This window comes from Vespa velutina, chromosome 12 (genome assembly GCF_912470025.1).
Source record: "Vespa velutina chromosome 12, iVesVel2.1, whole genome shotgun sequence".
Lineage (NCBI taxonomy): Eukaryota > Metazoa > Arthropoda > Insecta > Hymenoptera > Vespidae > Vespa > Vespa velutina.
Window position 1 is genome coordinate 2242743 of NC_062199.1, and position 27500 is coordinate 2270242.

Sequence of the window (27500 nt, forward strand, 5' to 3'; positions counted from 1 at the left end):
AGAAGAAGAAAGAAAAAAATAATTCATCCTATGAATTATTATTAGAATCACGTTAATTGTCTAACGTGAACATTATTTCACGTTAGAAGAAAATTTGTTTGAATATCATTTGAAGAATTCTGATAAACGTGTTTGAACGAAATGATTCAATGTACTTTCTAATCAGAGAAATGTGATTTATTATAATTAAAGAACTACGTTGGACATCTTAGAAAATCCGTAAGTATTCGTAGAAGAAGAAACGTAATTAATATTCGGAAGGAAGGAATAGTTGAGAACGGGATGGACGCGTAACAGTGTCCTCGATGGGATAATATTAACGGGACAGTAACATTAACAATTTTATCTAATCTTCGGATCTTAGAAAATTCGAAAAAGGAAGAAAGAAAAAAAGGGCCGTTGTTGGATCGTTTTCCATCATTCCGTTAAGTAACCGAAAGAAAAGGGTGCTTTTTCGAGTTAGAAGAAGGGTGAGGAAGAACGTATATCTACCTGGAAGGTATCATAGCCGCTAGAGTATGACACGTGATGACAGCTCGTGGCGCCACCTACCCCCTGGAGTTTCTAAACCCTGCGGGAGGTTTAACTTTGCCTCGAAGGATTCTTTTGTTTCAAGCTCATTAACGTGTTGCCAAACCCTCTTTGGGGTTTATACCCTTCCTCTTTCTGGAAAGCTTTCGTTGTTCTCAATGACCTGAACTATGGCTATTGTCGTTTCTTCAACCCCCAATCTCCTCCCCAAATTTATTACCCTTTTTCCATAAAGCTACAAAGAATGTATTAATGCATTAAATTATCGACGTGACGATGTTACAATATGTTTTTAAAAGGGAAAAACAAAACAAAACAAAACAAAACAAAACAAAACGAAACAAAACAAAACAAAACAAAAAAACAAAGAAAAAAGAAAGAAATAAGGGGAAGAAAGAAAAAGAGGGATTCAAGCTAGATTACTTGTTTTAAATCAAGAGAAAAGGGAGAAAAAAGAAAACGAACGAAAACTTACTGAATCTAATCTTTGGCCTTGCTACATGTAGATTATATCTGCCATTGAATGACGTTCGTTAGATCGTTTAGTCGGTTGGAACGATCGGTAAGACGATGCAAAAGATCCGACGTTAAGGATGTCGTCGGATTAGTCTTTTCTTTAGGTTTAAAACGTTTCCGTATCATCCTGTTAAGATCGTTGGAAGCTCGCAAGTATCCACTAAGAGAGTTCATTGACTGGCTTAGCTCGTAAAACTAGTTACTTAGAAAAGGATTGGGAGTAGGTAGGTTGGTACGTCTTCTCCTGTAGGACTACGTTCGGTAGCTAAACGAAGGAGTGATCAAGGGAAGATCAAGTCGTCTTTTTTCCATTTGCCTTCTCATTTTCTTATTTTCTCTTTTCCTTTTTCTTTTTCTTTTTCTTTTTCTCCTTTTTTTTTTCTTTCGTTTTTCCTTTTTTCTTCCTTGAAAAGGAACCTGCCGACGTTCTCGTCGTCGCTTTCCTCCTACTCCTCCCTCTTCTCCTTCTACTCCTCCCTCCTTCTTCTTCCTCCTCCTCCTCTACGGCTCATCAGCGTAACTTCGACTGTCAGCTTGGACATCCCACAGGCTGAAGTGTTTATCGGCACGAGAGGAGCGGCCTCGGCTTACACGTCGACGTTACAAGCGCCGGTTCGTGTTCGTCGTGTCGTACCGGCAAATCACCGAATCGAACGACGACCAACGACGTGGACGTCATGGAATTTCGAGTATTCGTCCTCGAGTACGAAGTACTCACAGGAATCCAGGAATTTCACTTTGCTTCCGAGAATGGTTCCACTGTCTGTCGAATATACTAGACGAAAATCCCCACTATTATCTCCATCCCATCCCGAAAACGATTCCTAGTTTGCTGGACATTTATCCGTTATCCGAAATGTCGGAAGAGGAACATTGATCTTTCGATCGTTATCATTTATCCTCGTCGTGTTTAATTCTTTTCGAACGATATGGATGTCAGATTACACGCGACATATGTAGATACGTAAAAATGATGTTCGCGCGATAAATCGATTGTGTCGTACGACATCATTTAGATCGAACACAAGTATGAACATAGTAAGTAATAAATCTTAAAGATCATGTTAAGTTAAATGAATTTTGCGAATTTTATTGCAAAGAAGAGAAAGTCCAAGAGAGAGAAAGAGAGATAGATAGAGAGAGAGAGAGAGAGAGAGAGAGAGAGAGAGAAGAATTTGTGGTAATGCGTCACGGTCGAAAGGAGGAACGAACCGCTTGGCAACGGATGAGTTAAGTAAAGGAAGGCGTCGAAAGCAGGCGGCTCCGCTAGCTTCGTTCTCTAGGTGGTCCAATAATAAGACAATAAGTTAGACGCACTCGGATGAGGACGGTGTGGTATCAGTGTGGGATCGAAATGTTGAACGGGAATATACGAGTAAGAAAGAAAGAGAAAGAGAAAGAGAGAGAGAGAAAGAAAGTACGAGAGAAAGAGAAGAAGAGGAAGCGGAGGAGAAGGAGGAAGAGAAGAAGAAGAAGGAGGAGGAGGAGGAGGAGGAGGAGGAGGAGGAGGAGGAGGAGGAACCATCGAAGAGCCGGACCAAACCAAGTGGTATGCCCGGAGTGGCGCCAGAACTCTTCCATCTCTTTCTATCCTTTTCTCTTTCTCTCTTAACTCTATGGTCCTTGGAGTGCGACTGAGATGGAGATGGCGGGCCTCTTACGGAAGGGTAATGGGCGACGAAGAGAGAGAGAGAGAGAGAGAGAAAGAGAGAAAGAGAATCGTCGATCCAATTCTCTCCGTGGCCTCCTGGGAGAGCCGTTTCGAGACCACGGGAACAGAAATTAATAATCTCGACGAAGAGGTACACTCATAACTGGTTGCATTCCTCTCGTTAGGACGAAAGATCCGCGTGAACGCCGTCCTATGAATTCCGATTCTTACATTGCCGTATTCGTTTCTTCGTCTCTTCTTCATCGTACTCTCTCTCTCTCTCTCTCTCTCTCTCTTTTTCTTTCTCTTTCTCTTTCTCTCTCTTTTGAGACTGACTAATTAAGGAGGATTCGTGGGTAAAAGGGATGCAAAGGATTATTCGCGATGCAGATACTTGGCCTCGGGGTCGGTCTCGATGGAATATCAATGAGAGAGAGAGAGAGAGAGAGAGAGAGAGAAAGAGAGAGGGAGAGAGAAAAGAGAGAGATGCTATGCTATCGTTTTTTCACTCATCTTCAACAGCGCGCATTTTCATCTATATACTCTCTCTGTCCGTTCTCCGTCTTTAACAAACTGATGTTTTTTCTCTCTTTTTATGTATATAAATATATATATATATATATATACATACATATATATACATATTATATATATATGTATATGTTTATTTATATGTATAGAAATGTTCCGATCTGTTACGTCTCGAGTGTATGAAGATGTTTCTGCGCAGTCAATAAAAGTCATTAGTATCGGTGCTCCAAATTTTCATTGAAGTAGTACGTCGTTGATTTAATTCCTGAATATGAAGAGAATCAAGGATCGTATAATACATTCTTCCTCTTCTTCTTCTTCTTCTTCTTCTTCTTCTTCTGTTGTATTATATCGAAAAAGAAAATCATAAAATAAAAAATAAAAAAATGAAAAAGAAAGAAAGAAAGGAAGAAAAATGTTATCTCCCACCCTAGTCTATTCCAATCTCGTTATCTTTATTTCGCTGAGCTACTGAACTCTTTCATGATATTCGAAGGAAGAGAGAAAGAGAAAGAGAAAGAGAAAGAGAGAGAGAGAGAGAGAGAACTGAGAAGAAGAGAACGATTAGCAGCAGCCAGTGCAAATCGTTTTCGGACGACTCGTAAAGCAATTAACAGCTGGTAATAATCGCTAAGATTCGCCCTGTTTGAGCTTAGCCAAAAGGGAAAAGAATAAAGAAAATAAAAAGAAAAAAAAAGAAAAGAAAAAAGAAACAAAAGAAAAGGGAAAGAGAAATAGAAAATGGGTAGATATGTCTATCATGGCACATCCATTAATTAAAGTTCTAGTCTAAAGTATAAGATACTTGAGAATTTATCCTAATATCAATCATTAAATTTATGAGAAAAAGAATGACGGTAAATAGTAAAATATAGATCGAAAGAAAAATATATATATATATATATAAAATATTAAATATCATATTGATTAATTAAAACAATTGACGATCTGATAAGAAAATTAATAAGAAGGGGAAATAGAGAAAGAGATAGAAAGATATTTAGATTAGACAGATAGATAAAATAGATAGAAAAGGAAGATTATAATTACAAAAAGTAGATAAAACGTAGATAATCATATGAAGGAAAGAGAGAGAGAGAGAGAGAGAGAGAGAGAGAGAAATAAAGAAAAAAAAAAGATGGAAAGAAAAGACAGAGATATAGAAATAAAGTAAAATATCAGAAGATAAACGGGAGAAAAAGGGAAGGTTTAGGGTTGTAGAAGATGAGGAAGGAAGGAAAGAAAGAAAGAAAGAAAGAAAGAAAGAGAAGGTAAAGACCGATCGAGCGAGGATTATACGACTGGACATTTCGGGCATTTTTACGAAACGGACGCTGAGGAACGCGTGTTCTATTAGCTAAAGACAAAAGAGCGGCGCCTAGACGGTAACCCTCCTACCCACCCCACCCTTACCCCCGTTCGGTTAAGGCTTTCGAAAACGGCGGGACTGACCGAACGGGCCCCGAAACTGTCCGACGGCATTTATTTATGCGGCGAACCGCGGAAAAAGATGTAAGTCCCCTGGACCCGCTGCATTCCTTAGCTCGGTTCAGCACGCCCCGACAGGGATATTATCTCTCGGGATATAATCGACGTGTCCTCCGAGCCGTAAGGACACGACGCTTTTTGCACTATGAAAAAAAGTCCCGAGCGTGCGCCCTCATCCTTTCGAACAAGACCGCGACCGACCGATCGACCGACCGACCGACCGACCAAACGATCGACCAAACGATCGACTCAATGGACCGATGTCCTCTTTTCTACTCCTTCCTTAATCTAATCTAACTTTTCTAAATTCTAATCTATATGAATTACTCTTTGTTTTATTTTTTATATCATTTTCATCCGACAACAGAGTATCTCTATCTACTTATCTATATCAGACAATTAGATAATGGAAACGTTCGACGATATTTTTTTTTATGATCACACATTTTCAATTCGTACGTACGTGTCTGTGTGTGTGTGTGTGTGTGTGTGCGCGTGTGTTCTGGTTTTTTATCGCGTATCGTAATTTTTTTCTTTTTTTTCTCTCTCTCTCTCTCTCTCTCTGTTTTTTTTTTTTTTATAATGAATAAAATGGATAAACGTATTTTTGTAATCTTCCATTGTGATGTGAAATACAGAGAAGAGATCAATTTTTTAACAAATCCTCTCCTATCTATCCGCAACTTTTTTCTGTTGAGTCTACCTACCTATAAATTATTATTAAGTACCTATTTTTTTCCTCTCTTCTAAACCCTTTGTAATAGTATTGTATCGATCATCTACGATTTATAATTCGAAACAAAAAAAAAAAAAAAAAAAAAAAAAAGAAAGAAGAAAAAGGAAAAAAAAAGAAAAGAGAGAGAAAGAGAGAGAGAGAGAGAGAGAGAGAGGGAGAGAGAGGGAGAGAGAGAGAGAAATGACAGAATTGACGAAGAGGAAGAAGAATAACATAGGCTATAGACTCGTACGTAAATAGCACCTGTTGTATCCGACGATTCGTCGACTTGGCGAACTTCGTTCCGGCGTTCGATCTCGAATCCGATATTCATCGTAATGATACGTCCCTTCTCTGCGAAATGGTATGAAAGAAAATCGAATCTCTACTATCGAGCGACTGGCCGAGCTTGCAAACTTTTCTTGACTCTTGAAATGTTCGAGTTGTTAAAAGAAAAAATTGCAGAAGAAGAAGAAGAAGAAGAAGAAGAAGAAGAAGAAGAAGAAGAAGAAGAAGAAGAAAGAAAGTAGAAACAAAACGTTTGAAATAATACAACGATATGCATGAAAGTAGACAATTTATGATATAAAAATTGCACATTGAAATGATGTGTAATAAAAGATTATAAAAAAAATTTTAAGATGATATAAAGGGAAAAAAAAAAAAAGAAAATATTTGATATTTATCGAAATTAACGGAGCACGAAATCCAAAGATATATATATATATATATATATATATATATATATATATATATGTATTATATATATAATTATTTTATTATTATTATTATATATAATTATTTAATTATTATTATTATTTATATATATATATATATATCTCGTCTTAGAATTTTCTTTATGGCGATGAATAAGCTCGTATGGTGGGCAATATCTTTTTTTTTTCGCGAATTAAATAATTTCCTATATTTTAAATCGTATCAACATTATATTATCAATATTAATGCAAACATTGATCGACGTCATATACATAATATATATATATATATATATATATATAGAAATGTAAATAAAAAGAAAATAATAAACGATAAAAAGATACTATTTATAATGAATAATAATAAAAAGAAAGAGTATATTGACAGACATGGATTATTTCGATATTCGAGAGTAATCCGTACTCGTTCGTGATACGTGTTCTCGAATTTGCATACCTGATTATATAGTATGCCTCGACCGAATTGCAGTTCGCACGATGGAAGGTGAGGCAAACTCCACTTATATCTTTATGTACCTGTCAAGCTCGTCGGTACCTACGTGTCAGCGGGTAAGCTGCAAGTAATTCTTTAATGCCATTTTACGAGCTGAATTACGCCTTAAAATTATTCTTATTCCACTACCACGTTTACCCTACAATATTTAACTTCATATAATATATATATATATATATATATATATGTATTTATTTATTTATTTATTTAACAATAATAATGATGCTTTTCTGTTTATTATTCAAGATGTTCCATGATATAAAAAATTTGTAATAAAATAATAACAAAAAATGTGAAATAAATAATAAGAGAAACGATGAAAATAAATATCTATGAAATAATAATAAGTTGTTTGTCGTGTGTCGTTAATAATTAAACAAAAAAAGAGAGAGAAGAAAAGAAATAGAAAAAAAAAAAAAACAAAATAAATAAATAAATAAATAACAATTTAAAAGTCAGCTGATTGAACTGTCAATTTATTATCATGATTAATTTAATATAATTATACGAAATAAAATGTATTATTACGTATTAAGACTAAATATGATATAAGCCCATTGAATTGTATAAATATTTATGTTATATTTTTAAGTGAATGAATTCATTAATTTAATACGAACTAGAAAGAGAGAAAGAGAGAGAGAGAGAGAGAGAGAGAGAGAGGGGAGAGAGAGAGAAAGGGATGGAGAAAAAGAGATAGATGAAAGAAACATGAAATAGGGTAGAGGAAATCGTCTCGATGTCGCACGTCATGGGGGTTGAAAACGACACCCCATACGTTTATCCTCCCCCACTAGTATTATTTGTTAGCAATTTTCCAAGCTGTCGGATAACGTGCGTTCGCTTACGGTTCTCTCCTCTCACGAGTGACGACGATGTCGACGTGTCAGTCCTGTTCCTCTCTTCCGATCGTCCTTCACGATCCCTGCCATTATTGCGGTCATTGTCATTCTAATGTCACCAACGAATAATGGACGAACGCGCTAAAGTACGCGTGCCGGCCACATAACTCGCTTTTGCTCATATTTTTTCATCCATCCTTCTCCTCCCCTTTCCTCTCCCTCTCACTCGTTCTCTCTCTCTCTCTCTCTCTCTCTCTCTCTTTCTTTTTTCTTCTTTTCCTTTCGAAGACGCATTAATTCTTTTAATAGTATCTCGTCATAACGTAACCAAGTCAACGTTATTAATTTTTCTTTTTTCCCCTCTTTCATTTTGTTCATTAAGATTTCATTTGGAAATTCTTTTTTTTCGTTCCTTTTTCTTTTAGCTTCCTTTTTTTCTTGTTTTTTTTTTTGTACGATCCGCCAACTATGCGATACACCCAGGGAAAATAAATTATACGAATGATCATAAAATGACAAACATTCATTAGAATGATATTGATCGTATCTTTTCTTTAATATCCAAATGTTTTCTAATGATTTTCCATTGACACTTTAATCATGTGTGATATTTTTAATATCGAACACATTTGTGAGATGAACTACTAAAAAAAAAAAAAAAAAAAAAAGAAAATCATGTTTTATTAATTTCGAGAAATAAAAAATGATATTCGTCGAACAAAAAAAAAAAAAAAAGAAAAGAAAAAGAAAAAGAAAAAGAAAGAAAGAAAAGTCCAATACTTTCATCGACAGACAAAACTCATTCTATAATAATTGAATAACCTCGCGCCATTTACCCTATCACCACCCCCCCCCCCCCGTATCACGTCATCATCTCAACAACTCTCTGCAAGATCTCAAATATCATAAAGAGAATAAAAAGAAAGAATAACGGAAACAGAAACGAACGAACAAAAAAAGAAGAAAGAAGACAAGAAAAAAAAAAAGAAAAAGAAAAACTGAAAAAAAAATCCCAAAATCATAGAAGGAGGAACTTTCAACTTGTGGAAAAACGAAGAAAGAAAAACGCGAGCAAAAAGAAGAGAAAAAAAAAAGAGAGAAAAAAAAAGAAAAAAAAGAAAAAAAAAAAAAAGAAAAGAAAAGAAAAAGGAAAAACAAAAAAGAGATAGAGAGAAAAAGACATGGCATCGGTTCGTTGATCCACCCCCTGTTGACTGCCGCTTCGAATTAGGGGAGAATCAACGGGAAGAGTCGTGTTTATTGACATAGGAAGTGATTGCTGCGTTCTCGTGGAGGAGGGAAAACGAATCGGTGCTCTGAGGATGGAAGGGTGAGAGAGAGAGAGAGAGAGAGAGAGAGAGAGACAGAGAGAGAGACAAATAGAGAGACAGAAAGAGAGACAGAAAGAGAGACAGAGAAAGATATATATACATATATATATATATATGTATATAGAAAGAGAGAGAGAGAGAAAGAGAGATATAGATATAGATAGAGATAGAGAGATAGAGAGGGGTTTAGACCACATCGGAAGGTTCGAACGTGGGTCGACGTATTTGCACCGTAATCCCATGATAAATTGCCAAAAGGCCGTGTCGGCACGAGAACGGGAGGAGAGATAAGCTCTATTAATTTTGCGTTATAAACTCGACTATCACCGGCGCCGTGTGTACCCACTCCATTCTCTATCCTCTCTCTCTCTCTCTCTCTCTCTCTCTCTCTCTCTCTCTCTCTCTCTCTCTCTCACTCTTTCTTTTTATGTATATATATATGTATATACGTATATGTGCGTGTAAGCTCGATCGAACTTAGGTTATGGAGACGTAAAAGTTTTCGCATATTTATTGCTCTGTCCTCGTTACTGTGATATATTATATCTATCCAACCCCGTTTATGCTTGCTTTCTATCTCTTTCCCTCCACCCCCCTCCTCCTTCTCTCTCTCTCTCTCTCTCTCTCTCTCTCTCGAAATCATAGAATAGAACCTTTTACGGGTGGTCGTTAAAATTTTCTACGTCCCACGTGACAGGACACGTTAAGGTCATCTTTTTGTTCGTTGTGATAGAAAAAAAAAAAAAAAAAAAAAAAAAAAAGAAAATTCGACGTTTCTTCTCATTCTTTACATTATTACATTCTAATATTGTATCCTTTCGCGATCGAAATTCGTATTAAAATCGATCGTAAAATTATTTTTCATCTACAACGAAATCTCAGTCAAATATTTTGTAAGATGCAAGGGATTCAAATAAAAAAAAAAAAAAAAGAAAAAAAAAAAAGAAAATAATTGATTATTAAATAAAAAAAATTAACTAAAATCTGATGTATCAAGAAAAACTGATATAAAAAAAAAAAAGAATTCCTAACAATTTAACACTTTGAAAGAAGAAGAAGAAGAAGAACGAGAAGAAGAAGAAGAAAAGAAAAGGAGAAAGAAACAAATAATAATTAATCTAATTCGAACGTGTGTTGTGGGTCTGTCTCTCTTGGTACGTTTAGATGAGAGTTTAGATAATTTACCGATGATCTCACACACTCGCCTTGGATGATCTATCGAGGCCTAAAAAGATCACTGCCCTCCCTCCGCTCTCTTCTTTTCTTTGGATAGCTGAACTTAGCTATCCTTCCTATCCTTCCCTCTTCGTGAAGAGGGACACGTTTACTTTTCGGGTCTGATGTATCGAAGCAATTCCGATCTCAACTCTGATGATGTCGAGGCACCAAGTTCGTCTCTTATCTCTCTTAATGTCGATTAATTTATCAAGCTTGTGCTCTAGAAGAGATAAGAAGGAGCTTGTTCCTTCTTGCTTCCTAAGAAACTGGTTCGTACTTTTCTTCTATCTCTTTTTGTTTTCTTTTTTTTTTTTTTTTCATTCATTCTTTCTTTCTTTCTTTCTTTCTTTCTTTTCTTTCATCCAAATATATAACGGAAGAAAAATTTATACTTAAAGAAAAATTGCAAACGATATTGTTTGGAAAATATATAAATGCATAATAATAAAATGAATTTTAATATACTATTTTTACACTTTGTTGGATATATTAATGTAGAAACCGTAAGTTCAATAAAAATATTAGGAAATGAGAGAGAGAGAGAGAGAGAGAGAGAGAGAGAGAGAGAATAAAATAAAATAAATATATTTAAATAATTATTACAATATCAGACAATATTATAGAATAGATATAGGAACATTAAATATATATATATATATATATATATATATATATATATATATATATAAAATAAAAGAACCATAAAATTAAAGTACAATAAAAAGAGATCATTCTCTTTCTCACTTTAATCTGTCATATATTTTGCATTTTGATCGAAGGACCAAACAGAGCTAGATGGAAACAAGCCAAAGGAGTCGAACATTTGTCATTCGCACCAGGAATGATCGACGATACGCCAGAACTCGCACAAACAAATCTCGCGAGTGGAAGAGAATGAGAGAAAGATAATGTTCTACCTGTGTGACAGGGTGGGCCCTTTTGAGAAACGAATGTCCATTTTTAAATTACAACGATAAGAATATTTATTATAGATAGTCCATACTATGATACCATTACTATTTATTATCATTTCTAAAAATGATTTACCATATGTTTCTTCTTGTTTTTTCTTTTTTTTTTTTTTTTTTTTTTTTTTCTTTTTACTTATTCATCTATTTTCTTATTTTTTAATAATAATTTTATTTGCAATAAATTGTCGAGTATTTCATTTTCAATTGATCTACGTCAATAATGATGACAATGGTTGTTTATACACAAAAGGGATATACTTTTAAAATTGAAGAGAAAAACAAAAGAGGAAAAAAAAGAACTATTCCTCTTTTTAATATTTTAACTGGAAACTTGGAAAAAGTTTCACTTACAAAAACGCTTATTGTTTCTTGAAAAAACTTTTGAGAAACTTAAATAAATTTTAAACTATTATTCAATGACGAAAAGTTTCAATGTAGACAATCGCGTGTAGTGAAACGATTGAACTTCTCAAGTCTTATTGTTAATTATTAAGTCCATGTGCTGCTATTATGCTCGCAGAATATAAATAATAAAAAAAAAAAAAAGTTATAGATCTCCCTCAAGTCGTTTCATTCTCTGAACCCTTCCAATGGGGATAATAATATGGGACGACCCTTTTTTTTCTCTGATAAAAATACGAAGGTAACGTGAAGTTTCCTGAAAATTGATTTACCTCTTCTCTCTCTCTCTCTCTCTCTTTCTTTCTAATTAATTATTATTATTATTTCCATCTATCTATTTTTATATACTTATATATATATTTTTTTTTTCATAATTTATTTATATAATTTTTTATATATCCATCGTATAACCAAAAAAATACTAATCATAATAACCAATAAATTAAATCGTCGACATCTCTATTTCTACTTTAAAGGCCACCGCAAGTCTTGTATCTCAAATTACCAATACTACTGACGATCAAACTGTTTGTAACATTGAATTACATGTATCACAGATTACACAGAAAGAGAAAAAGAGAGAGAGAGAGAGAGAGAGATACGAGATCTCAGCAAGATACTCTGAGTTGTCATTTAATCCGGCGCGAACTGCGGTTGCTATAAGATAACTCACAGTGAATATTACTGTATCTTCTGTCCTCAAGACGAAAAATAAAAAAAATCGCAAAAAAAAGAGAGAAAAAAAAAAAAAAAAAAAAAAAGAAAAAAAAAGAAAAAAAAAGAAAAAAGAAGTAAAGAAAAAGAAAAACTCATCCCTTATCACGAATCACGAGCCTCAGCAATTCGAGCAAATTGGAGATAAAGAAATTAGGAGCAAAAGAAATCTTCAAGAAGAAGGAAAAAAAAAGAAAAAAAGAAAAAGAGAGAGATAGATAGATAGATAGATAGATAGATAGAGAAAGAGAGAGAGAGGAAAAATCATAAAATTTATGAAAATAATTTATGTAGGTATTTGCTCGAACGTTAAAGGGGTGGTTTCGAAGTGGTGCTGCTGTTGATAGTAATGGTGGTGGTGGATGGTAGGGGGTTGACTTTACCCCTCGACGTACGCGTGCTCTCGCGTCTACACGAGGCAGATCTGTCAGTAGAGCATAAATCAATGAGTTTCGCTTCTGCCTTGCCGTAGTTTCCAATCTATGTTAACGCGTACGTATATGTATACGTATGTGTTAGAGAGAAAGAGAGGAAGGGAAAGAGATAGAAAGAGAGAGACAGAGAGAAACAGAGAGAGAGAGAGAGAGAGAGAGAGAGAGAGAGAGAGAGAGAGGGTGAGAGCGTTACGTTTCCACGGACAGATAGAGCCGATGCTTTATTATGCCGGACACAATTGCGTGTTGCCTAAGCCACGTGACCGGCGACTTCCGGCCGACGTTTGGGTTCCGCTTCGTGATGTCCTCGCACGATCTTCTGCTTCCTCGACTCATTCACCTCCCACCATTCCTCTTTCTCTCTCTCTCTCTCTCTCCCTCTCTCTCTGTCATAAGATTTTCGCTTATCCCAAACATCATATCCCTCCTCTCCGTTACTTTTTCTTCTTCCTCTCTTTCATTCTTTCATATTCATCATCTTACCAGGCAATTTTCCATTTTCCCCTTTGCCTTTTGCTTTTCCTTCGTGTCATCCTTCATCCAGGAAGATGAAATTTGTTTACCATCTCTCTCTCTCTCTCTCTCTCTCTCTCTCTCTTTTTCTCTCCGTCTCTCTCTCTCTCTCTCTCTCTCTTTCTCTCTAGGTATGTATATATTTTTAATACAATCTTTCGTTTGGAAAATAAATTTTATTCGAGTATTTTGCTAATCATTTAATTAATCAATCACTTTAATTATTTATTCTTAATGTTACTAATGTTCTATCTATTATTCTATCTCTTTCTCTCTCTCTCTCTATTTCTGTCTCTCTCTTTGTCTCTCTCTCTCTCTCTCTCACTCTCTCTCTGTCTCTCTCTTTCTCTGTACATAGGTTCGTTCCCGTTCCACGTGCCGGTTAAGAGCCATTGTCATAACGGATCCGGATGAAGCTTCGTGCACAGTAGTTCCGGATGCGTTTCACCGGCTTTGACGACTCCTAGCTAGTGAGAATTCATCGAATGATAACGTCTGGGCGAATAATAATTATCAATTTGATCTCATTAATATGATAATCTCAAATGGATTTAATAATAATATAATAAACTCGTTATAATCAATATTTCTTTCTTATAATAATTAACGAATAATAATTTAATCCGAATGATCGTCGAAGTAACTTTTTACAAATGATCGATTATTATATGATAAAGTAAAAACTTGAAGAGGAGAAGGAGAAAAAGGAAACGTAATATGAGAAAAAAAGAAGAAAAAGAAAAAAGTGTAATCATAATGAAACGTAAAAAGAGAAATAGAAAAAGGAAGAAAAAAAAAGAGAAAAAAAAAAAAAATAAAGAAAGAAACTTGGTGATCCACCCTAATAATAATAGAGCGATCACAGAGGGATAGCTAAGCATTCGCATAGTCCTTGTTCTAACACCAACAATAGTATAGTACTAGTTTAGCATGAGGTTTTCTCTATCGAGCCCCATCGCTCGGGATCACCGTGGCGAATTTCAGAGTTTATTGTGGGGGTGTGTAGCCACTGTGACCACTAAAACCGGCCGACCAATTCGAGGGTAGCAAAAGAGGAAGATAGAGATAGAGATAAAGATAGAGAGATAGAGAGAGAGAGAGAGAGAGAGAGAGAGAGAGAGAGAGAGGGTGGGAGGGATGACGATGATACGACTTCGTGCATTGGAGACGAGCAAAAAGGGATTTGCTGTTGCGTCATGGGAATCATAAAATCGGTGGAACGACCCTTATAAATAATGAATACTCTTTGGTGAGTAGAGACGTCGCACGGTAATTAAGCGTTTACCTTTGACCCGTCGACCGAAACGAAAGCCCCACCTTCACCCCCCACTACTTACTACCTCTACCACTACCCCCACCACTACTAGTACCTACCACTTCCGATCGAGCCATGAAAATCGAGATTAAATCGTGACTATTTAAGGGCCTTCTGGCCACCTTTTTTTCATCTTTCCTTGACTCCACTACGATCACGTCAGGTAGATATCATAAATCGTTTCGGCCAATTAATTTCGCATCTCATAGAAATTTCGACGAGGTATGCTACGTACATATATACATACATTCATACATACATACATACATACATACATACATACATACATACATACATGCATATGTACATATATAGGTATGGTAACTCGAGAACCAGCGAGCAGCACGCTCTTGTTTGCTGATACGATCTCTCTCGGGGCTTAATTGACGATGATCGTTTGCGTTTTCGCGCTTCGTAGACGTTAATGGAGTTATGGTGAGGATCGGTTCGCATGAAGAAATATAAAAGAGAGTTGGATTGCGTCAAATGCGTTCGTTTCAAATAGATTCTCGAAAATTCGATTACTCAACGAACGATTAAAATTTTATACAATTATACAAAAGTCCTTTAATTATCCATTATCCATACGATTTCATTATCTTGAAAATAAAAAGAAAAAAATCTATAATAAACATTTATCAACTATTATTCTATAATTATTTTTACAAACGTGTACAAACATATATCGTGAAATAATTATTATCTATAACTGTTTATCTTTGAGATAGGCGAGAAGATATACTCGCAAGCAAGTATCTAACAATGAGAAAGAGAGAAAGACAAAGACCAAGGAGTATCTCAAAGATATTCTCCGGGGTAATTTTCAACTGAGTCTCTTTCACATCCCGCAGTGGCTGACTCCGGCATGGTGGTCCAGGTCAACAAATCATAATCGTGCCTACGACCGAGTAACGAGGAAAGCCTCGAAGATGTTTGCTGGATGTTGTTGCTTTGGCGCTCTTTCGAACACGCCAGCTCAATAAGAGAATAAGAGAATAAGAGATAGAGAGATAGAGAGAGAGAGAGAGAGAGAGAAAGGGAGAGGAAGAGAAAGAGATAGAAAGCCTTGTTTTAAGACCCAAAGAGAGATGGAAGAAGGGGTAGAAGAGAAGAAAGGAAAGAACGATGCTCATGAGCGAGAACAAGAGCAAGAACAAGAGAAGCAGGTAGGTCTTAGCGGGTAACGTGGCGCACGGAGCGTTCTGGGCCCACGCCAACGACAAGGTGGTCCCACGAGACTGGACCCTGACTCTTGCACGAATATCCTCGATTTATGAACCAATAATTAAAAACTACGATCTTACGTAGTAGTATCTGGTAAAGCTTAATCAAGATTGATACTCTTGAGTAATCCGCAAATGATTATAAAGTTTAATGATAGTTGAAACATTAATTAGAAATTACGAGAACTTTAGGGGATAAGAAAAGGGTGATAAAAAATTTGACTTGTTAATTTCTTCAAAAGTACACGACGAAGAACTATCGTCGTCGTAAATTTAATCAAAACAACTCTCTCTCTCTCTCTCTCTCTCTCTCTCTTTCTCTCTGATAAAAACTGATAATATTCTCCTCTTTCTCTGTCTCTTTTTAAAATCGAGATAACTGTGGTATAATCCTTTTGATGTTTAACCCGCTAAATCCAACGTGAGAAAAAAGATAGATATTTTGGTAGATGGTCGGTATGGCTGGAACGGACAGCTGGCCCACGAAGAAACCAGGAGGAGCGACTCATTAGGCATGCATACGCCTAAAACCAATTCTAGTTCTCCATTCTCTTTCTCTCTTGCAAGGCCTAACGAGACGTCTATATTATTAAGGTTGGCCTGAGAGATCCGCGGGACCCTGTTCGAAAACCCAATAGGGAGGCTTACGTCGGATATTAACTGGCGTTAGAGAAAGAGAGAGACAGAGAGAGAGAGAGAGAGAGAGAGAAAGAGAGAGAATGGGAGTCCTCTCACGATGGAGGAAGAGAAGTCTGAAGATAAAGGAGGAGGAAGAGGAGGAAGAGGGAAGCACTCTCGGAGCCTTGGACCACCGTGGAAGAAGGGAGTACACACCGAGAAGTGGCCGGCAGCTCCACCTCATCCTCCTATTTCTCTTCTCTTCTCTCTCTCTCTCTCTCTCTCTCTCTCTCTCTCTCTCTCTCCCCTTTCGTTCTTCCTCCTCCATGAAATTTTCTTGCCTTCACAAGCCAACTGCCAATAACCACAAACACGTAATTTCCTACAGCGCCTACCATACGCATTACGTCGGCTTTTTTGCCCGCCTAACTCTCTAACCAGGTGGAATTTATTGCCGGGAAATGTCAGTTCGTGGTGGCTATCTCCTGAACACCCGCAAGCCTGCTGCCGAACGACTACAATCTCGTAGCTTTCTTATGATGCTTTTACATCCTTTTTTCTTTTTCTTTCTGTTTTAGTTTTCTTTCTTCAGTTTTTCCCTTGTTATGAGAAGAAGAAGGAAAAAAAATCAAAAAAAAAAAAAAAAAGAAGAAGGAGAAAAAGAACACGAAGAAGAAGAAGAAGAAGAAGAAGAAATCATTCTCGATTCGATACTTAGTATCGTTGGTATCTAAAAAAAAAAAAAATCGTCACATTATTATCTAAAACGACGATAGGCGTTGAAAAATGAATAAAACAATGCAAATGAAAAAAAAAATATATATATATATATGTATATATGTATATGTATATATCGGATTAATATTAATATGATAAAATTAACCTGATCAGAGATCTAACAACGTTGCGGTCTAATCAAAAATCTAACATGGACATCATCATCCCCTCCCGCCCACCAACCGGCCCCCATCCTCCCCCTCCCCACCCGGGATAAATTATCTTCATCCTTCCATCATTCCGGTTCTTATAAAAAGTTGCGAATTCTTGCCAGAAATGGAAAGTGTTCGGTAGGCATTCGAACGAAAGGATAATAAGATGTCCGAGCCTGTCGATTATATGGCATTTGCCGTCTATACCTACCGTCAGCCGACTCTAATCCGCTAGATCGGAGCTAGATCGAGTTTCCGCTATGAGAAAAACAGGTTTCAATCGAGGAAGATAGAGAAGGTAGTCAGCTCCCCGCAAGTCCAACGGAGACTTGCACCTGCCGCGCAGGTGCTCGACCTGCTTCGGACTACTCGTTCTGCGACGATTATGAACTATCTAATTGCTAATCTCCTAGCTAATCGTTTGGACGTACTATCTTCAATCAATGGAGATTGTTATCGTATTGGCATTGAATTTATTAATCAAAGACCTCTCGAATTGGCCATATCCAAAACATCGATTCAATTTATCGATCGATCGTGAATATGTGATTTCAAAAAATCGATTACGTATAATTTTTCTTCTCTTTTCTTTCATTTTTTTTTTCCTTTTATCTTTTCTTCTTTCTTCGATTCTTTTCTTCGACGAATAAAACTCCATATCGAATAAAGCCCCATGCGTTGACTTTAGGATAAATCTTCATTGGAAATGTTTTTTTTCTTCCGAGGGGGAAGATTTCTTCAAATCATCCCTTAAGGTGATGAAATGAAAGGAGGGGCGGGGGAAGGGGGGGGGGGCGGTATAAAGATGGACCGTTGAAGTCGAGTAGGATGAGGACAACAAGGAGACAGGCCGCGACAGGTTGAAGAAAAAGTTGAAAGAAGTTTATGTCTCTCCCGTCGAGCGACGTGTCGACTTGGTACGGTGCCTTTCGCTTAGTAATTAAAAGAAGCGATTATGGCAACTGAGAAAGAAATGTCCAAAGTGAATCCTGACATTTTCGAAGACGTTCTTGATCTATAAAATGATTTCTTTGAAAATTGAAATAAAACTTAATAGTATCCGTATAGTTGAACGAAACCCTAATTAAATTTTCTTCCTCTATTGCTGTTTTGGCTCTTCCTTCGTGTAATAGCTGGTTAACAGGGGAAATCGTGAAAATAGTGTCCTTAGATGTATTGTAGGATACTGACAATAATTTAGCCGGGCATGGATGGGACGATTGTCCCCGTGGCCACTGTCTTATGTTTTAATTGTTCTCCGTCGGTGCGTAAATCCTAATTAAGACTGAATTATTCTACCGGCGGTAAGTTCGCGTAAGAAAGCCTTGCGGAATGGGTTCGATCGTGAGAAGGTAAATTCCTTTCGATTCCAAGGATGATTCCTTCGTTGTTGCCTACCACAGAAACCTCTAACACAATTCCCTTGACTTCTCTTCTCCTTTAATCCTTTCCATTCGTTTACCCTTCCCAAGTAACATCGAAATAGTAACGTTCACTGTCATTATCGAAGCTTCAAGGGAATGTGAATTTTTCTTTAAAAATGAGGAAAATAAAAAAGTTATGACATTTTCTTTAATAAGAAAGAAAATTCTTTTATAGACGATCAAGGGAAAATGAAAAAAAAGAAAAAAAAAAAAGAAAAAAAAAAGTACCATCTTTTACTTCCAATTCGTTCCAAACAAAAAATACACATTAATGAAATAATTTTTTTCCTTCGTAATGTTAATAAATCCATGGAATCAGTAATATCGTTCTTTACTATTCTGTCAGATAATTTCAACGACTTTCGAATAAAAAGTAGCTCGAAAAAGAATCTTTTATACATACACATACATACACATACACACATACGTATGCGCGCATATATATATATACATATATATGTATGTATCAGAATATCGTTGAGTTTAGTGAATGTTCTCGAAAATGTTGGCAAAGTTCTCGCTTTTTAAAGGAGAGAAGATAAACTACATTAAAGGCGGAGAAGAATGAAGAAAAAGAAATGAAAAAAAAAGAATAAGAAGAAGAAGAAGCTTTGGAGAATATTCCAGCTGGAGTCTTGGGGATCGCTTAGCCAAGGCGCCTTTAACAAGGATACCATTTAAGCTCGCTCGAGATCAGGATGACTCTGCATTATCGCTGATTCCAAAACAGCCACGGGATTTCCATGTCCGGGCTTGGTAGCAACCACCAGCATCAGCATCGGGATGGAGAGACCCCACAACTCGACTTTAGCATAGATTAAACTCTCGCGCACGCTTCGATCGTGACCCAAATAAGAGAAAAAAGAAAAGAAGCTAAAGAAAGAGGAACACAGAGAAAGAGAGAGAGAGAGAGCGAGCGAGAGAGAGAGAGAGAGAGATGGAGAGAGAGAAAGATTGGCTTAGATAAAAATCGAAGCGATCTCCTTCCCGATTTTTACGAGCTGAATGCTACAGAAAGAACACCGGAAAATGGCTATCGCTGACTTCAACGTAAAAGGATTTTTGCTTGCCTTCGCGAATTCTTACAAGATTTTTCGTAAAAAAACTTCATCTTTTCTTTTCTTCTTTTTCTTTTTCTTTTTCAACCTGTCTATTTCCTTCCTCGATCATAATTAAAGATTTATGCTCGAACAATTTTCCTTTTTCTATTGTTTCTCTTTTTTTTTCTTCTTTCTTCTTATCATCTCTAATATTACGCAGTAGTAATTACAATACGATAATTACTTTTACGTTCATTAATTTTTTTATGGAAAAATTATTTTGGAAAAATTGTACGCAATGATTCTTAAGTACATGCGTTGGAATTTCTTTTTCTTTTTTTTTCTTTTTTTTTGTTTTTCTCCTTCTCCTTTTTTCTCTTTTTCTCTCTTTTTTCTTGATTTTTTTTTTCTTTTTTTTTTCTTTTTTTTTTTTTTTTTTTTTTTTTTTTTAATATTTAGATGATTTTTCTCGTTCTCTATGGGCCAGGAAAAAGTGGAAGCTTTATCGCGGCGGAACTGATAACACTATTTCAAAATTCACAGCCAATTCCAATTCCGAGTCTCCATTGTTCGCGAATGGAAAACGTTGAAGTGGCTTCACCGGCGCGCAGTTGGCAGTGAATTTTGGAGGTCGGCCAACATCGTCGAGAGAATTTACGTCTATTTAATTTTATGGCATTTGACTGTCGCGGGTTAAGAGAGAGAGAGAGAGAGAGAGAGAGTGAAAGAGAGAGATAGGGAGAGTGAGGAGGGGAAAGGAAGAGAAGCAGAGGAACAGCGTGGAAAGAGGAGAAAAGGAGGAAGGGAGACATTTGCCCGCAGTTCGAGATTTGTTTTTCCGACTTACCACTTCGCTACGAAAACGAACAAACTTTCATCCTTTAAATCCCCTAACTATCGAAAACCGAATTAATCCAAAGCTACTATATGTTTTCTATAATATACCATTCTTTATATATATATATATATATATATATATTATGTATCTCCAAAGCCGATTAAAAAAAGCTAATATTTATTTATATTCGATCATGGCTGTCATTCGAAATAAAATTATCGACATTAAAAATGGATCCTTCCTTGACCGATCGAATGATACGAATAAATTAATAATAAATAAGAAAAGAAAAAAAAAAAAAAAAAGAAAGAAAGAAAGAAATGTTAACGAGCGTGTCTCCGCCAGTCATTGAACCAATTAATTAGAATCTTTCGATCTGCCGATTGAAACAAAAACAAAAACGAAAAAAAAAAAAAAATAAAAAGAAAGAAAAGTCACAGAGAAAAAAAAAAGGAAACAGAAAGAGAAAAAATCCGATTAGATGTGGACTTTTGAGAGATTTGTTTTTTTCTTTCTTTTTTTTTTTTTTTTTTTTTTTCTTCACTCGCATAAATAAACAATCTTAAATTCATTCGAGAGCAACACGAAGAGACATCGGAGCTAATTGCAGCATTACTCATGGACCTTTTATATTAATACCCTTTTTGTGCTTTCAGTCGTCCTTATCGTACGGCAAGTTCAGCAAACAAGAAGAAGAAGAAGAAGAAGAAGAAGAAGAAGAAGAAGAAGAAGAAGAGAGAAGAAGGAAAGGATGCTGGGGATCCTTTCGTTTGAGCTATCACCTCGAGATCGTTCGTGGTATGCGCTACCTAAAAGCACGTTCTTAATTCATGGCGATCGCTCAACGTTGCAACGCGCCGTCGAAATAATAAATATTACGCCTTACTGAGAGTAGCAACAACGTGTATTATTCTCTCTCTCTCTCTCTCTCTCTCTCTCTATCTATCTCCTCTCCCCCTCCGTTTCTCTTTCTCTTTCTCTCTTCCTCGTTCATTCTGTTAGAAGATGCCAGGAGCAGAGCGGTAAGTTAACGACTCGACGTGGCGTATTAAACTCCTGGCCACTGGCTTTTTGGCTCTCCTTGCAGAAGTCAAAGAAAGAGAGAAGAAACGGGCTCCCTTTGAAAGCACGCCGATTATTTATTGCGTATGGAATTGAACGTTGAAGCTGGACCACTCTTCCTCTCTCTTTCTTTTTATTTATCTATCTATCTGTCTCTCGTCCCTCTCTCTCTCTCTCTCTCTCTCTGTCTCTCTCTCTCTCTCTCTTTCTCTCTTTCTCGAATGTTACGAATATTTACATGGATTATCTTATTATGAAATAATATCGATAATGAATGAAAATGAATTAATCGTTGATTATATGAATGAAATATATATATATATATATATATAATTTTATAATCAATCGTTTTATGTTCCGAATCAATGTCAAATATACATCCAATTTTGTGACTAATAATATAAAGCTATTTTTTCTAAATAATATTTCCCAGGAATTTTACAACGATCGAATTAATATTCTTTAATCATTTCTCTAATCACTGTTCCTTTTAAAACGCCACCCTTCAAGACATAATCTATCGATAATAATAATAATAATAATAATAATAATAATAATAATCGAATTTCCGAGTTAAGTTCACATATTCTGTCACGATACGCGTCTCTTCCTTCTCATTTTTCTTCTTTTTCTTTTTGACTGAATCGAAGAACGAACGAAGTTACGAAAGAACGAACGAACGAACGAACGAACGAATGAAAGAACGAAAGAGCGAGTGAGCGAACGAATGAGCGCGACTGGAAGAACCCTGACGTCTTCCTCCGCGAAGGGTGTAATAAAAAGAAACCACCCACTGTGTGCTCGACACGAAACACATATACAAATATACGTATACACGGATAAAGAAACAAACACATATACGAATCACTATAGTCAAAAGTAACCACAACCAAGGATATCATTGCGGATTGGCAAAGGCTGTTCCTTTGGTCACCACCCCCGAACAAGTAACAAAATTAAATTCAAATATAATCAAATAAAATTTAAATTTTAAATCGCATTTCTCTCCCCCTCTCCCCTCTATCTCTCTCTCTCTCTCTCTCTTTCTCTCTCGTCGCGGTTATGTACACGTAACAGTATATATATATACATATATGTATGTATGTGTACGTGTGTATGTATGTCTTCTCTCTTGACAAAATTTACTGTCTGCTATCATCTCTCTTTCTCTTTCTCTTATATTCATCTTTCTCTCTCTCTCTCTCTTTCTTCCTCCCTCTTTTACACGCACGATACTATGGTCTCAGCAACCCCCCCAGGAGCCGAGATTTCACGGGTCAAACTGGGGCCAGGACCGGAGGACGATCGCGGGTTAAGTCAAAGCGAGGGGAACCGTCTGATTGAGAAGAACGTTTTGTTTGTTCGCCCGTCCCCGATACTGAGAGAGAGTGAAAGAGAAAGAGAGATCCTTTTCTATGAGATTTCAACGATAAATCGATCATAATGTCGAAAGAATCAAACATGATATTCGATTGTAAAATATCCAAAAAATAAATTAATTCACTTCAATTCGACTTAGATTTTTAAAAGCTTCGCAAGTTCCAACGATAATATCGAAATTCGATATCAAGTTAAATTATTCTCCATTGTTTTTCTTTTTTTTGTTTTATTCTATCTACAATGGAATAATAATAAAGATAAAATAAAATAAAGAAAAAGAAAAAAGAAGATCATTCGTCTGAAAATGGTCACACGTACATTTCGATTGAATGAAAAAATATCTAATCATTGTGCTAATTAATGAGAATAAATTCTACTTAACACGTACTTACAATATTTAATCTAAATATCTAAATATCTTTCTAATTAAATCATTCAATGATTAATGAAAATTTCAAGGTAAAGATTTGAACGTAAAATTATTCTTTATTTTAATCGGCAACAACGTAACGATTATACATAATTGATCCACTGGAACGATCGAGTTAAATGAAACACGCTGTATAACGCGTGCTAGGAAGGGAAAGGGCTTGAACTGACGAAGGAGGGTGTAGGAGGGTGTCATTCTATGTCAACCGCAGCGCCCTCTGACGATGACACCGGAGAACTCGAAAGGGGATGAAACTGGCTGGCGTGTAACTCCGTGAGTTGGCCTCGGCAACTGAGAAAGGGAGAAAGAGAAAGAGCTAGTTTCATGCTTTTACCTTCTCTCTCTCTCTCTCTCTCTCTCTCTCTATCTATCTCTCTCTTTCTCCTTCTCTCTTTCTCTTTCATGGAAAATCACCATCTATCTATCTTTCTCTCTCTCCTGTAGAAAGCTTGCACGTTGTCTTTCGGTATATAAGTCTCTTTCTTTCTCTTGTATGTAAAGCTACGATCTATTTATCTCTCTCCTTCTCACAGAGGAAGCTTGCAGATCGTAGAATTTGTGTATGTGTGTGTGTGTGTGTGTGTGTGTGTGTGTGTGTTGAAACGTTCACGACGAAAATGAGAGAGAGATAGATAGAGAAAGAGAGAGACAGAGGAAGATAGAGAGACAGAGAGAGAGAGAGAAAGAGAATCGTGAGCTTTATAAGTCAACGAAAAAGGGCTTGGCAAAAGACTCCGGCTTATTTGGAGACAAAGTGGATCCGATCCTCCGATAGGGATTTCAATTTGTTTGCCCTTTCGATACCCGCCCTTGCGATCGCACGCCGAAACTTATCGTGCATCGTTCTTCTTCTTCTCTCTTTGTCTTTCTTCTTACAATTCTCTCTTTCTTTTCTTTTCTTTTCTTTTCTTTTCTTTTCTTTTCTTTTTTTTCTTTTTTTTCTTTCTTACTTTTAGCGAGAGAAAGAAATCTTTGTGTCTTTGATTCTGATTTTTCATTCTTTTATATTTTTTTATTATCTTTTATATTATCATCGTTATCATCATTATTATCATCATCATCATTATTATTATTATTATGATTATTATTATATTACGTCGTTATGTTACAATTTATCTATCTCAAAATCTTATTCAAAATCTTTCTTTTTCGTATAACAAAAGTTTCTACCTAAATAATCCATGTAATTAACTTTATATATATATATATATATATATATATATATATATATATATATAGCGCTGTTTAAAATAATGTTCAATCGAAAAATTGATGAATGAACGAAACGTCACCGAAAAAACATCCTGAATCATATTGAACTATCTTTATATATGTAAGTTCAAACTTGTTAATATTTTTTGTACAATTTTCAAACTTGCTAATATTTTCTCTCTTTCTCCTTTCTCTCTTTCTATTTATCTCTTTTTTTTTCTTTTTCTTTTTTTTTTTTTTTTGCAAATAAAATCAACGCATTCTGGCTATCTAAACATACCAACTGAAAAGTAAATTTCCTAGTCTGACGTAGACCGATGTGTTCTCGCCATTTTTAACCGGCATCGTATTGGACGCCCTTTCACCGAGTTCCTGTTGAAAAAATAAAAAGTAGAGAAAGTCGAGAGGGACCGACAGATAAAGAGAAAAAAAAAAAGAGAGAGAAAAAGAGAAAAAGAACGAAAGAGAGAGAGAGAGAGAGAGAGAGAGACACACACCCTCTCTTTCGGTGGCTTGGAAATCAGGCCTCGGTAGTCCACGCCACTTCCTTTGAACTCTTTTTTTCGGTAACGCAAGAGCTAATTAATTTCTCTCTCTCTCTCTCTCTTTCTCTCTCTTTCTCTCTCTCTCTCTCTCTCTCTCTCTCTCTCTCTCTCTTTCACTCGTTCTATCTCGGAAGCTCGTCGTCACCCCCCGAACGACTGTGTGTCTTTGCCGTTTATTTCTGTGCCGTGACGTTTAGGGTAGAGGGATGAAAGCCAAGCCGGATGGATTCTTCCGATGAAGAAAAACGAAGGAACGCGTTCGTTGCCTCCATCGACTAACAATAGCGAATTAAAAAGTCTTTCTAATTAGAAGCTCGTTTATGCGCCGCTACGTCACAAGGATGTTTTACTCACGATTTTACACTTTCTATTTTATCGACAGTGAGTTTTTAATCTAAAATCAATTTTTTCTAATCTCAGCGTAATCATAGAACAAAATATCAATAATGCTAGATCTTATTCGTGCAAGTCTCAAAGGAAATGTTTTTCTTTTATCTTTTTTTCTTTTGCTTTTTCTATGATTCAGATAAATTAAGAAATTTCTTTAGAACCGACGACACTTCGATCGTCATTTACGATTGTTCCGATGATTTTCTTTCTTAAAATCGTATTAAAATAAAAAATATGACTGTGAACCAAACGTGGGGAAAAAAAAAAAACAAAAAAAAGAAAAAGAAAAACAAAAAAAAAAAAAAGTAAAAACCCTATGAATACTTATTACTAAATCTAAAGAACATCATCAATTTTGCCTTGAACATTTCCATTTCAGAGAGTGGATCGGTTTGCCATATTCGAGTAGCTCATTTATCGATGTTGGTAAGTTTCTAACGAGTTTCCTCGTTACTAATGCGATTCCCAACGGAAGGAATGACTTGACTGACTGAGATAGTGAAAAAGAGAAAGAGAGAAAAAGGACAAAACTGAGCCATTCCGTCGAAAGTATGAGCTAGCTAGGTAGTTAGGTAGGTAGCTAGGTAGGTAGGTAGGTAGGTAGGTAGGTAGTAGCTCACGAGTTACCGATAACGACCGATTACGAGAATGGAACGTCGTGCAAGACGTTAATTCGTGCGGATCGATATTTTTCTACTACGAGGGAAAGGTCCGATGAAGAAAAGGAGAAATAATGAAAGAAAGAGAGAAAGAGAAAGAGAGAAAGAGAGAGAGAAAGTCGAAACGGGGGGGAGTGGAGAGAGAGGGCGTTATAATGGTCGTTTTCACGCGCACGTAATCGCGTTCCCAACTTTAAAGTAACCGAAGCAACGCCACTGCAAAACAGTATCAACGTCGTATATCGCGTCGACGTGACGTATAAATTATTTTCACGGGATTATATTGCGATCTAAGTCCCTACATATATATATATATATATATGTTTATAATATCTATGCATATGCATATATACGATCTACACGTATATTAATATGTATGAATGGAGCTTATGTACATGAATGTACAATTTACACTTATATATTAATGCGCATGAATACATGCATGCATGCATGTATGTGTATATATATATATATATATATATATATATGTATATATATATTATACATTTATAATCTATATGCGTGTAATATTAATATGTATATGTTCAATATAGTATTGTGAATATATATATATATATACATTATATATATATGTATGTATAAAGGTAATGTATAGAACAATGTATGGATAGGTATATATATACTGGAGTATTCTCATCGTGCTGTTTGAAACATCGTATATAATAGTTAGTCATTCGTGCATAGTCGTGAATTCGCGAGATTCCACGGTCTCGTTGCGCAATCACGAATGGAAATTTCGTGCCGCCGAGTATCTCGTGTGCGAGACACGAGCCGTAATTATCAGTGAGAAACACGAAGTGGATAATTGGAACGTTTGCTAATTAGAATACTACCCTGGCTCTACGACGCGATGCGACGCGACGCGACGCGACGACTACGACTACGATTACGACCACCTGTATACAATAATGTCGCTTTGATTTTGAAAACGTTGTAGGAATCGTCTATTAAAAGTTAAAGCTGTAATCTAAGATTTAACAAAAGATTAAGAAGCTTTTATATCAAAGATTGTAATAATTGTTTTGCGATATTTTATTATAGTTGAATAGAAATCTTTCCCTTTTTAGAAGACTCGTCTTTAATATTATTTCTAACATTTCATTTATTTTAGATCATATTAAATGTTAATAGTGATCGAGCATTGATTCATACGATTAATCTTATATGTATTTATTGAGTTTCTTTTTTTTTTTTTTTTTTTTTTTTTTAAAAAAAAATACTTAACTATCTCTCAAATCTAACTTAAATCATTTTCTTAATCACCGAAATGAATATCTGATCGATGATAGAAGTATACACTTGATATGAAAATTACGTTGACGTAAAA

The 27500-nt window shown here is 35.9% G+C and overlaps 1 protein-coding gene across 2 annotated transcripts in view; it reads left to right on the top strand.

Moving 5' to 3' along the window:
- The window catches only part of LOC124953494 (histone acetyltransferase KAT6B-like), a 27208-nt gene extending 5837 nt beyond the window's left edge, over nucleotides 1–21371 (top strand). For both annotated transcript variants that reach the window (XM_047504961.1, XM_047504962.1), the window contains one exon: nucleotides 21131–21371. In XM_047504961.1, the coding sequence (XP_047360917.1) occupies nucleotides 21131–21301 (171 nt within the window). In that variant the 3' untranslated portion in view covers nucleotides 21302–21371. The remainder of the gene's footprint in view (nucleotides 1–21130) is intronic.
- Nucleotides 21372–27500: the final 6129 nt, after the last annotated feature.